Below are 13,540 nucleotides of genomic sequence, written 5' to 3'. Positions count from 1 at the left end.
TCTGATCTTTGGGGCTGGCATAGATGTGATCATGCTCCCCCCTGTGGAAGTGCCATGGTCTGATCACTATGCTCTGAAAGCCAAGATTGACTTTCCGCTCCTTCCCTGCTCGGGTGGCGAACCTATTTGGGCTCGTCCGCGAAAACTGATGGATCCTGTTAGATTCCGACAAGCCTTGCGGGACCCTGCTCCTCCTGGCGACTCATTAGATGACCTTGTTGAGGACTGGAATAACCGGCTCTTGGCAGCCATTGATGAGATCGCGCCTAAGCGCCCTCTGCGACCCCGTCGAAACCGGGCCCCTTGGTTTACTGAGGAGCTCCGGAAAATGAAGCGGGATCTCAGACGGATAGAGCGAGTATGGCGACGGACTCGTGATGGAGCCTCAAGAACAACTTATAGGACGCTTATGAAAGCCTATGAGATGGCTATGAAAGCTGCTAAGAAATCTTACTTTGCAGCTTCCACTGCATCCGCTAGCTCTCGCCCGGCACAACTTTTTAGAATAATTAGATCAATAACGTCCTTAGGAGGACAACCAAATTTAAGCACAAATTCGACCCACAGCTGTGAGGCATTCACGAGCTTTTTTGCGGAGAAAGTCCTGTTGCTCCGCCGTGACCTCCCTGCCAATTTAGATACAGTGACTGAACTGGAGGCCCCTCGACTGACTTCAGGTCCAGTGTTGGACCATTCCGATCGAATACTCCCTGCTGATGTGGATAGATTCCTCCAAGTTAGTAGGCCCACCACCTGCCTCCTTGATCCGTGCCCATCTTGGGTGATTAGGGAGTGTCCAGATGTTGCGCGGACCCCCCGGTTGAAATTATCAATTTGTCCCTTGACACAGGGACATTCCCAGGGAGACTGAAGGAAGCAGTGGTATGTCCACTCTTAAAGAAAACTTCATTAGATCCCTTAGACCTATCCAATTACCGCCCAGTTTCAAATCTTCCATATCTGGGTAAGGTAATTGAGAGAGTGGTTGCTGAACAGCTTGGTAGGTTTCTGGAGGAAACATTGGCTTTAGATCCATTTCAGTCCGGTTTCCGTCCTGGTTTTGGGACCGAGACGGCTCTGGTTGCCCTAACAGACGATCTCCGTAGACAGCTGGATCGAGGCGGGTCAGGACTGGTGATCCTTTTAGATTTGTCAGCAGCCTTTGACATGGTTGATCATGATCTTCTGGACCACCGCCTCGCAGACGTGGGGATACAGGGCATAGCCCGTAACTGGCTGTGCTCTTTTATCTCTGGTCGGGGACAGAGGGTGGCACTAGGGAGGGAAATGTCGCCACGCCACTCCTTGGTGTGTGGAGTGCCGCAGGGCGCAATTCTCTCCCCGATGCTTTTTAACATCTTTATGCGCCCCCTTGCCCAGATTATCCGGAGCTTTGGGCTGGGCTGTCACCAATATGCTGATGACACTCAGCTCTATCTGCTGATGGATGGCCACACCGACTCGGCCCCGAACACACTGACCAGATGCTTGGAAGCTGTGGCTGGATGGTTTCGTGGGAGCCGATTGAAACTAAATCCTTCGAAGACAGAGGTCCTATGGCTGGGTCAGGATGGCATGGGGATGAGGGACCAACTCCCTTCTCTTGCGGGGGCCCAATTAGTGCCATTGCCTTCCGTTAAGAGTTTGGGTGTAATCCTTGACGCCTCCCTTTCCATGGAGGCGCAAGTTACAGCAACAGCCAAGGCGACATTTTTCCACCTTCGCCGCATCAAGCAGTTGGTCCCTTACCTTTCCCGCCCCGACCTGGCCACAGTGATCCATGCGACGGTCATCTCCAGGCTTGACTACTGTAATTCGCTCCACATGGGGCTGCCCTTGAAGCTGTCCCAGAAACTCCAGCGGGTGCAGAATGCTGCAGTGAGACTCCTCACGGGGTCTCTGCCATGGGAGCATATTCACCCAGTGCTTTTCAAGCTGCACTGGCTCCCAGTGGAGTACAGGGTCAGATTTAAGGTGCTGCTTTTGACCTTTAAAGCCCTTCACGGCCTAGGACCCTCGTACCTACGGGACCGCCTCTCCCGGTATGCCCCACGGAGAGCCTCAAGGTCCATAAATAGCAACACCCTTGTGGTCCCGGGCCCTAAGGAAGTTATATTGGCTTCAACCAGAGCCAGGGCCTTTTCAACTCTGGCTCCGGTCTGGTGGAACGCTCTGCCTCACGAGACCAGGGCCCTGCAGGATCTGATTTCTTTCTGCAGGGCCTGTAAGACAGAGTTGTTCCGCCTGGCCTTTGGCTTGGAGCCAATTTGATTCCCTCCCTCTCTTTCTTTTTTCTTTTCCTTTTCCCTCTGCGATGAGGCTACATTTTAATATTTTAATGTTTCAATATTTTAATGTTGTATTTTTTAATTTTGTTTTTAAGTTGTAATCATTTAACTTGTTTTTATTATTGCTTGTAAGCCGCTCTGAGCCCGGCCTTGGCTGGGGAGGGCGGGGTATAAATAAAAGTTATTATTATTATTACTAGAAAGGCTTGTTCCTGGTCCTGGAGCCTGGCATGGTACCGTGTACAGAATTCAGCACCCTGGAAATTTCAGCTTTCTCTTTCCTTCTTTTGAATAGAAAGAATGGACTTCTTCAGGCAAGGCGCCATTAGGCTGTGGAACTCCCCTCCACAGAATCCCTGCTTTGCTGGCTACCACAAAACACAACAATGGTGAGGATTGGGCAAGCACGCTCCACCCCCACCTATGGGAGAGTGCACTCTGCCCATGCCTGGCTCACATGCGCACACAAGCAGCACTATGTCCCTGGTTTTACCCATCCAAACAGTTTTGATGGGACCACTGAGCAAAGCTGAGCTGCTGGGATTGAGCAGAAATCGGAAGAGGCCTGAAATGTAGGCATCGATAAGGAAGGGCTGCTGCAGTGCTCTGTGTGTTTTCGTGAGCTACCTGGTCATGATTTGCCAGCTCACTCCAGGACCAGATGCCGCCGTGCCTGGCAGGTGGAGTTGCTAACTAGGTCTTGTCCCTCTGCCAAATGCATTTGCTGTAAATAAGGGAAAGAGGGAAACAAGTAGTGGCAACGGGGTATGCGGGTGTTGAGTATCTGCACAAACCTTTCTATGAAGCTGGGTTTCATGTCCAGGCTGTAAATCTTGAAGTTCCTCAAGGCGGTTTTGTTGAGATAGATATCACCAATTAAGCCTGCAAGAGAGACAAGAGTAAATGCCGAACTGAGCAGTGAGCCTGATGAATCAACTCTGGAAGCAGAGGGAATGAGCAAGCTGTGCTCAGCAGCAGCTGTCCTCTAAGGAAGATCAGGGCCCGTAAGGCCCCTACTGGTATCGAAGAGAGAAGGGAAGTTCCACTGTGTCAGCAGAAATCATTCCACTTGTTGCAATGGCTTCCCCAGATTCCAGTCGCTGAATCACTGCTACCGTCCAAAGAGCTCCTTTAGCCCAAAGGGTTGAACACACCTAGCGGGGATTATTGATCCAGCCCCCTGACACTTTAACTGGCAGATCGCTGCATCGCGTCTCAAAACACATACTCTGTTTTCATTTCCAAAGCTGTTTGCCAGGCAGCACTGGGAGGGCGAGAGGCAGCTGCTCAAGAAACACATATCCAAATTCCCCTTTGCGGCGAGGAGTTAGTTCTGCAGCTACTTGAACCTTGATTTCAGGATATTGCATGCTTGCCAGGAGTCTTCAGACTACAGGGTACATATGTTAAGAAGGCATCCCAGGGAGGAGAGCAGGTGTGGAGTAACTGAGGTGAACACAAAGGACATTAGGAAGCTGCCTCATACCATCTAGCTTTGCCTTTGCCTATCTAGCTTAGTTTTCTTGACAATGATGGGCAGCAGATCTCCAGGGTGTCAGACACAAGTCTCTCTCCCCCTACCTGGAGATGCTGGGGGATGAATCTGGGACCTTCTGCATGCAAACCAGAGCTACAAGCCTTCCCACAAAGGGTAGGGGTGAGGGGCTTGGGTGCAAATAGAATGGGAAAGTAGGCTGCATGTTGTTCAAGAGAATAAATAAATTAAAAGATTTCTCATAAAAGGCTGTGGCAATGAGGCAAAAAATCCTCTAATCCCCTGCTTTTCAAGCTGCAGAAGAGTTGGCTGATGATGTACAGCACTGTGTGAATGGATCTGCCATATATCAGCTCCCTGCTCCACAGCAAACCCCACACGATCACAACAGAAGCAGGCAAAGAGAGAGGACAGCCAGCCAGGGGGTGTCTGTGCCCAAAGCAAACTCGGGCGAAGGATATTCCAGAAATGCACTCGAGAAGACTCACAAGCAACCTGGCACATTAGATCACACCAAACTGGGCACCGCAACACAAGCTGTACCAAACTCCCCGAGCGAGAGGCTCCATGCGGCTGGCCATTCTCCTATCTCCCATGCATCAGTTTCCGTAGCTGGCTGCAACTGACCAAGCATTAAGGTGATGAAAGCAAAGGAGTGAAAGAGCAAGTGTGTTATGCCTGCCAAATCAAAGCTTCGGAAGCACTAACATGGCTCTGAAATAAATAGCAGGCGAAACGCCACACAATTGTTCAGGTAAGAAATATACCTTCAATGGGCCATTTATGCACAACCTTGTCAAAGAACTCCCCTCCCAGGAAAGATCTGCCTGGCACCTTATTTGTTAACCATTAGATTCCAAACAAAGTTGGCTCTGTTTAATGGGTCTTTAGTAATTGGTTTTGGTGTTAATTCTATTGCTAGTTTTGTGGCGGCTGTGGGTTGTGTTTGGTCAACTTGGTGAGTATGCTTCCTTGGAGATTATTTGTTTTAAATGCTATTTTTTTTCTGTATTGCACAGACATCCACAGGAGTTGGAAGACTCCTCAAAGGTAATCTAATCCAACACCCTGTTAGTGCAGGAAATCTACTACTAGAGAACCTGTTCATCAAACTTCCCTGCTTAAAAACCTATCAATGGCAAAAAAAACCCTCCACAACCCTTGCTACCAACTGTGGCAGTGAGTCTCATAACTCCTATGTCTTAGTTCTTTGTCGGTAAACCAGTGTGGCCTACCACACAAGCCAGTGATTCCCTTACTCTCAGATAATTACAAACAGGGCTAGTATGTGCTGGCATTCTCAGGGAACAAAGAAAAAACACACAATGTCATATTTGGCACAGAATCCAGCTTGCTACGGATTTTAGTTTCTTTTTAAAAGCAAGTTTCTAGTCCTTTTGACTGCAAAGATACACTCAGAAGTGCATGAGCACCACCTGTTGAAACCTCAGGAGCCAGACAGATAAAGGTATCAATGGCTTGGGGCAGGATTTTGAAATATTTCCTGCTGTTCCCCGCAACTAGTAGAAGCAGAATAAATTATGCAAAGTAAGAGCAACTATGCAAGATTTGCATAAATTATTCATTTCCTCTAAAGAGGTTACAGAATTCAGTTTCTGTTGGCACAAAATTTTGGAGTTGCCGGGGGTGTGTGTATATATATATATATATATATATATATATTTAAAAGCAGATAATTAAATAGAGTCCTGCTTATTGTATCTTCGGAATGAAGGGGGGGAAAAGAATGGTGAAGCAACCCACTAAAAACATGATTCTTTAGCCTTAATGTAACAAGGGGGGAAGTAGCCCAGCCCACCTTTCCGCTGGTTGTTCAGATTGCGCCCATAGTTGACTCGCCCACGATTCTCAACAAGGAGCCGGAGTTGCCTGTATCCCTGCAAGGAACAATTAAGGACAGTTCCTAATCTAAGAACAAGGAGATACAGAGAAATGCAGAAATATGGGCAGGAAGAGAATTTGCTCTGCCTCTTAGGGTGAAGACAGATTTAATATTGGATTGCTCTCAGCATTTCCAGAGCAGCCTCACTGCTCTAATAACGTTGCATCTGTCTTTGCCCTGAGTAGGTAAAAATGCTCCATCTGTCTTTACCCTATCACACCTATTCCTCTCTAGGGCTGAGCTCTAAAAGGTTGCAAGCTAAAGCGGAAGCTGCTTTGGCACAGCACTTATTGGCTTGTCACCAAGAAATCTCCAGCAATCTCCTACTTGTGAAGCAGTTTCGTACTTAAAAAAAACCAAAAGAAAACACTTATCAGGTGGTTGGGGCTTTTTAAAAATCAAATGAAGGGATCAACACACTGGTCATTTCATCTCTTGCAAAAGTAGGCTGTGGATCACACTGGGAGCGTCCTTTTTCTATTACATCTATCTTCAAACTTGGGAAATAAAATCAGCAGCAGACAATGTATGCTTAAACACTCGGGCAGCAAGCTTCAGTGGGTTTAATCAGTAGATTTATCATTAAAACCTCTAGCTAATTCGTCTCTGGGGGCAATTTTAATTGGCTACAGGGAAAGTTCAGCCAGTGGAGTTGCAGGTTCAGCCTGCAAACCTAAATACTGTTGTTGGAGAGTGCGCTTTAGTGCACCTACTCTTGGGGCTCATCCAGATTTCCTTTTCCATTGTGCTATCTTTCCAGGCGCTATAAAACTCCATGTCCGAGCAAGGGGATTTTTTTGTCCTGGCACTTTTTCCAGGAAAACTCACGTTTTACCACTGATTTGGAGGAAATGGCAATCCATGTAAAACCTGATTGTGGTTTGCTCCAATTCAGGGGGAAAACATGGGTTTTTTAAATGCTGGGACAAAATAATAATAATCAAACGGCTCAGACATGGAGCTTTAAAGGTTGGACTTGTGCCTAGAAACGCAGCACAAAAGGAAGTTTGGATGAGCCCTGAGAGCAGACCCGTTGAAATTAAGATTCAACTTGTTGGATTCAACTTGCCTGGCATACCTGCAGAAAACGGTGCAAGGGCGCCCACCAGAAAACATCTGGGAAAGAGATACAAATGGCACTTGTTGCCTGCAACTCACTCTTAATCCTTCCGACTGCTTACCTGCCCATCAGGAATTGACAATTGGTGTTTGACGTAATCAAGGTAGCCAATATGCAGAGTATTAAGAAACACCTGTGGGAAAAGAAACAGCCAGAGCCTCATTTGTCAGTTGTGAAAATCCAGAGGATTAGAAGGGGATTTAGGGGCTGGAGGGAGGAGCAGAAATTCCCCCTCGCCCAGTGGCAACAGGGATGGCTGGGGTCTCTTCCAAGCTTTGACTGTAAGCTTATTATGATAATCATTTAAACAGCACTTAAGAATAGGGGAAAACACATTCATTAAAGAATCCAGATTATGCAGGATCAACAGATATGTTTGGGTGGCTGATACCTGACGCTATGCCTCTTCCCATATAAACCTCCCTCTGGGTTACAATCTGCTGCCAAGGTACTTCATCGGGTGCTTTTATCTGAGGTACACTATGCAGTAACAAAATAAGTATCCTAAGGACCACCTTCTTCCCCACAGAGCCTCTCGGGTGTAAATATCAGCAGAAGGGGCCCTCTTGGTAGCTCCTCCATCTTCAAAAGCACAGGGATGAGGACCAATGAAAGTCACCATCTCTGTGCCTATTCCCCAAATGGGGAGACTCCCTCTCTTCTCTGAATCTTTACAAGACAGTTCTCAGCCTGTAAAAGGTACCCAAAAATGCATTTTTAAAAAATACTTATTTTAGGATAAAATATGTTTAGAAATGCACACTCTGAGATAAAACGCCTATTTAAATGCTTAAGTGAATACAAGTCTTCCTACTGATTTTTCTTTTTAAATCACAAACTGATGCAAAAATGGGAAGTATAACAGACTTAGGAATGGGCACACATGCAAAATGGATGCAGCCTGGAAACATCCCTAGCTTTAAGCACATGTCTAAAAACACTTAGGTTTCACAGAGAATGGGAGGGAGTGGTGTGTGGAAAGCTAGTGAGACATCAGGGATTTGACACGTCTTCATTCTGAGAATAGCCTTACAATAGCCTTGTGCTTAAGCCAGGAGTGGCTCACCTGCTGCAGCCCCCAAGGTGTTGTTGGATTCCAACTTCCATCACCCTCAGCAGGCATAGGGAAGGGCTGTAGCTCGGCTCAACATCTGCTCTGCAGGCAGAAGGCACCAGGTTCAATCCCTGGTATCTCCAGGTAGGGCTGGGAGAGGCTTCCTGCTTGAAACCCTCTTCTGTACCCAGCACAGAAACCAAAGCAGGATGTCAAGAGGACAGCCCTCCCTTCTACATCCAGAATAAAAATGAAACTGGATACTGCAGGAGGGACAGAGTTCTCCACCCTTCCTATTCCAACCCATATATTTTTCTGCACACTAGTTAACTTTCATGCTCTTATTTACATGGTTGCATTATGGTCACTCAGTTAATTAAAGTAACATTAACGTCTTCCCCACCCATCCCAGACCCTCAGCAGAGGCTGTTGACTTAACCCGACTACAATCTCCACCTGTGCTCTGTCCCGGACATGGTCATGTGATTGGAGCTCTCCTCCGCCAGGTATGACAGTCTCGTACAGGATATATCCAAAAGCTTGACCGTTCCCATTGTTCACCGGGAGGTTCTCCATGTTAATGGGATGCTCGGATTTCAAGGGCTGCAAAGCAGAAATCGCAAACTTTCAACAAAATCCTAAGCGTGTCTTAACTCAGGAATATGTTCCTTTTTTTTTTTAAATGATATTTATTAAGATTTTCAAAAATACAGAAAGTAAAGATTAAAGTACATTCAAAGCCTTATTTTCATACATCCACTTTCCGGGACTCCCCCCTTCCCCCACCCCTACCATATTCCCCTTTCATATTGTTGGCTCCACAAGCTCTCAGTTCTAATTAAAACTTAATTTGTTTAGACCATTATTCGAATTTAAAATTTATACACTCCTCATCAATACCCTTAATAAAAGACAAAAGTTCTCTCCCCAGGGCCCACCCTATTTTCATTCCACAATTTCCCTTTTTTTAAAGATAAGGACACCCCACACAATAGAAATATAAGAAATAAGAAATAAAAAGTATAGTAGGTAAAAAAGAGCCAGTTCAGAAAAAAAAGTTGACAAGCCTTTGGATTTTAGTTCTCCCCCCCCTGTCCCCGGTTTAATTTCCCCCTGACCACCAAACCATGTTATCTGCCTGGAGTTCTTAAAATCCATAAATCGCCTATTTCCCCCAACTCCTTGCTGGCTTTTTCTTTTTATAGTTATTTTTTAAAACATTTAACTTCAAATCTTTAATAAAACTCCCCCCATTGTTCTTTCCAAGTTGTAGTCCAATTTCCTCTTGTTCCGCTGCTGAAACGTTCTAATTCAGAAGTTTAGTAACTCTGCAGGGATTATTGTTATTCAGGAACAAAAACTTGCGTTCAGTCCCTTCCTTTCTTCAATAGAAAATTCTATTGTCTCCTTTAGCTGAACACCCTGTAGACAAAATATTATTTCCGTTTTGCAGCTTTCCCAGAAGATAACCAGTCCTGTAAAATTCCAAAGGTATTTTTCCACTTACGACCATCTTTGTAATGTCCCAAAACTCCTCTAGGGGGATTGTTGTAACTTTGTTTTCTCTAGTCCAAAAGTCCGATTGTTATCCATGTTTTCGCCATTTTGTATCCAAGTTTTAACGGGTTATAGCAAATTGTAACAAATTTAACCAGCAAAGTTCTCATAATAAAATCCTCTCTGCTTTCCGACTTTGACAGCTACTTTGACAGCTGTCAAAATCTCCGACTCTTTTCACCAGGCTCTCTCTTCAATCACCCCGGTTCCCAGGGGGGGGGGTCACGTTTCCCTTCTCCCTCAATTCTTCCTCCAGCACAGTTCTTGTAGTTCCCCATCGTGGAATTCTTAGTTTTTATCAGCAATACAAATCTTTTTGGACCTTGGTTTCCCCATCCTTGTTTTGGAAGGTTTACAGTAGGGAGGGGGACTGACTTCCTTTTTGGATCCCCCCCCCGCTCGTGTCCAATCCGAAAAAAAGAATTTTTTTTTTCTCCTTTTGAACCCGGTTTCCAAATTACTCACGGGTTGTTGTTAAGAAGTCCGAATTTTCAATAGAAGAAGTCAGCGCTCTCCGCCGGATGGCATGCGGCTGCGCTCGGCAGGGATAGCAGAGGACTCAAAGCACCACGCTTCTCCCCGGCACCCGATCCGTAGCCTTTAAAAAGGCTCCTTCACGAGTCGGGAGGGCGCTAGCGGTGCCAGCCGAGTCTCCATGTCCACGGCCTCCGTGGCCGTGGTTTTTAAGGGTCCCCGCATCGCCGGTGCGGTAGGACCCAGCCCCTGCCGAGCAGGCTCCCTCCGGAGCTCGGAGGGAGTCCGCCATTCGGCGATGGCGCCAACCCGGAAGTCCTCAACGCAGGAATATGTTCCATGCAGTTCGATGGTTCTCTCTCTCTCTCTCTCTGCACAGTAAAACAGCTTTATGAACACCCCCCTCCCAACCCTGGGGTGAGCAGACAGAATCTTAACTGGAGTCCATAAGATTTCATCTGGGTTTCTTGATTCATATATTTCTCAAATTAAACTCCCTTATATTGCGACAAATGGAATGCAGAGGTGCCAATTTCTCCGTCTCCAGAAGAGAGTCTTTCCTCACTTGACTGCGACTACAAGTCCCAGATTCCTTAGCAGGAAAATGAATTGCTGGGGGCCTTCTTCCCAGTGTGAATCAGACATACATGAGAGGTCCAGAGGGTGGCAACACGAGAACGGGCCTTCTCTGCAGTGGCTGCCCGTCTGTGGAATGCTCTCCCCAGGGAAGTTTGCCTGGTGCCTTCATTATACATATTTGCGCAAGGCAAAAATGTTCCTTTTTAACCAGGCCTTTGATTGATCTTATTGACATCCTATGCCCTTTCAAAATGTGGTTGGGGGGCAGTTATTGGGTTGTTTTTATTTTGATTATATATTTTGTGATTTTGCATTCTGCTTTTGTTCTGTGAGCTACCCGGAGACCTCCGGGTATAGGGCAGAATATAAATTCAATAAACAAACAAGCAAATAAATAAATAAATAAATAAAAGCCATTTCACACTGATGGTGATGAGACCAGAAGTCCTAGCCCGGTACCTGTTGGGGAGGAAATGCTCCAAAAGGGGACTGACTGAGTATGGCTACGTTTCTGAGGAGCCTTAATCAGGGAAAGGGATGGGCAATGGGCCACAGGATCAGGGAGAGCACAGCCCCACTTACAGCAGGCTATAAACAGAGCTCTGCTTACCCTGACCGTGCTCTTGACCATTCCGTTAGGGAAACACTTGAAACATCCCTAGCCATTAGCTTTCGCTGCTTTTGCGTGCTTAGTTCCAAGTGTGTGGAAAGGTAGGGCTCAGTTCCAACAATGAAGGGGTTTTAGGACTGGCTCACACCTGCATGTTCACGCCTTGCTAATTGTAGTGTCTAGTATATATTGGAGAAACGTAAATGTTATATTTGCATGCAAGCAGTCAACAGATATTGCAGTTGACAAGCTTTAAGCACGGATGTTGGGAACTCATCACAAAGCCTCTTCTTGTTGGGAAGTAAGTCTTTGCCACACTGATTTGAGCTATACGCAGCACGTTTTGCGACAAGACTAGCCTTGAAAGCCAGAAGTGGCCATGGGCTCATGTGGCGTTCCTTCTTATAGGCTGCAGTCTGGGGTCCCACCCCAAAAAAATAAAAATAGAAATGAGTACATACCTCTACCAGAGATGGCAGCACCTCCCACAGGGAGATATACTGCTGCATCAGGATCGCCCCATACGATGCCTTGTTTAAGATTATAGGAGGTAGAGGACGAGGCATATCTTTTGTAAAAAGAAAAAAAAGTGACTTCTCAAGTGCCCCAAATTGCTATTGGCTTTGAAATTAGCATATTCTCCGCACCTGAACTAACACCACCCTGGGGGGGGAAACCCCAACCCAAACATTTGTGATTTCCCAGTGTGGTTCAACTCCACTTTGTTTCCATTTTTTTACTGTGTCTTCTCACTATTCTTCTTCTTCATTGCCCTTAGTCTCCCTGGCCTCACTTGCCCTCACTGTGATTTAATCTAATAGGCTATGGTGACCCCACATGGTTTTGTTTATGGGCAACTGGGGTAACCTAATCTCAGACTCAGAACCTGTTGTTTCGGCATCACTGACAAAAGACCACATGGGTCACCACAATCAAAAGCGTTAATGGTCAGTGAGGGCAAATGAGGCAGAGAACACTGAGGTTGGAATTGTAGAAAGATGAAAATAACACCAAGAAGCAGCAACAACAGCAGGAGCAGGAGCAGCAGCAGCCCTGCCAAGGGAACAAAAGGTGCTAGACAGCCTCCATTCACAAGGAGGGGAAAATATATGCGAGAAACAGGAGGCAATTTTAATAAAATGAAGACAGTCACAAAAATTAACATCTAGTTAAATATGCACTTTTGGCTCTGTACCGTCTCAGAGGCTGTCTTTTGCCCACAACTGTGCCTTGAGTCTGCCTATTCAAGGGCAATGCCTGATGCAGGACTGTGAGTGGTGGAGAAATGAAGGGCTTATCCACACTTCCTCTTGTTCTGCTGCTTTCCCCAGGGGAAAACACACTGTTTCAGTCGGAGCAAATGGCAATTGGGGTCTTCTCCAGATTGACTTTTGCTCTGATTTAGAGCTAAAGAGTGGACTTCTCCTGGAAAAAGAGCGGGGCAAGGGGAAAACCGCTCGGGCACGTGCTTAGAAAGTGTGGGACAGGTGGAAAACCATTTGGACCCCCTGCTTTCTAGGCACCGTACAAGCAGAAGCGTGGCAAGCCTTAAGAGCGGTACATCAACTTGCTGGCGGGAGTCCCAAAAATAAACGGGGGTGGGGGGGGAGAGGATATTTGAACAGTTTCCCTCTTTCCAATTTGCATTTAAGTTCCCTGGCGTGGAACGTTCCCCTGGCAGGCAGGCGCTGCTATTAGCGGCCGCACTCTCCCCGCTGCTATGAAGTCGGCTGAAAGGGCCATTTCCATAACAAGATGCTCCTCCCTCCCTTTGTCTCTCCTCGTGCTTCGGAAAGTGCTCCCGGCTAATCGACAGGATGTAGCTACATGGGGAGCAGCGGGAGACTGGCACACACATGTCGGGGAGCCAATTTCCAAGCTCCATCCCTGTGGCACTGGCTGGCACTTAAGAGGAAGCAGAGACGGCGCGCCTCCTCCCACCCACAATCACATGGCATTCCCAAAATTACCTGCAAGGCCTGTGAAAAGCTCACGCAGTTTGAAAAACTTGGAAGTATAGTCTCCGGATTCGGTCAGCACGGCATCATAGTCTGGGGGAAAAGGCAGGGTCAGTAGTCAAAGTTAGGAAGAACGCCAGGCTCAGGGGAAATGCCAGGCCGCCTTACTTAACCAGGAAAGCTCATTCCTCCTGAGTGAATACTCCTTGCATCTTTAATCCATGCCAAATAGGACTGGCTGGTGAAAGCTAGAGACTTCTGGTTCTCCATCCTTCCCTAAGCTTTAAGGCCAGCTATTAGAGCAGTGGTTCCCAAACTTTTTCCAGCCACCGCCCCCTTGGCTCCATAAACTCATCCCCAGTGCCCTACGCTGCCCTATAAAAAGCATTATTCAGAACAGTGGTTTGCACAATCCACTAAGAAAAATAACACAATATAATTCAAAACAGTAATGATTAATTGCACGTTTATTCTGAATCCAACTAAAACTGTTTAGTTCAAC

At 46.6% G+C, this 13,540-nt stretch overlaps 1 protein-coding gene across 2 annotated transcripts in view; it reads right to left on the bottom strand.

Annotated features, from left to right (window-relative positions):
• The window catches only part of GLB1L2 (galactosidase beta 1 like 2), a 70,570-nt gene that overhangs the window by 10,858 nt on the left and 46,172 nt on the right, over positions 1 to 13,540 (bottom strand). For both annotated transcript variants that reach the window (XM_080983468.1, XM_080983469.1), the window contains exons 12-17: positions 13,051 to 13,131; positions 11,542 to 11,648; positions 8,317 to 8,463; positions 6,868 to 6,939; positions 5,603 to 5,681; positions 3,083 to 3,170 (exon numbers count right to left, since the gene is read on the bottom strand). In XM_080983468.1, coding sequence (XP_080839594.1) covers positions 3,083 to 3,170; positions 5,603 to 5,681; positions 6,868 to 6,939; positions 8,317 to 8,463; positions 11,542 to 11,648; positions 13,051 to 13,131 — 574 coding nt within the window. The remainder of the gene's footprint in view (positions 1 to 3,082; positions 3,171 to 5,602; positions 5,682 to 6,867; positions 6,940 to 8,316; positions 8,464 to 11,541; positions 11,649 to 13,050; positions 13,132 to 13,540) is intronic.

The sequence above is a fragment of the Podarcis pityusensis genome, assembly GCF_964106645.2.
Source record: "Podarcis pityusensis genome assembly, chromosome: 15".
Lineage (NCBI taxonomy): Eukaryota > Metazoa > Chordata > Lepidosauria > Squamata > Lacertidae > Podarcis > Podarcis pityusensis.
Note: the sequence above shows the minus strand (reverse complement) of the source record. Positions and strands in the feature narration are given on the sequence as shown.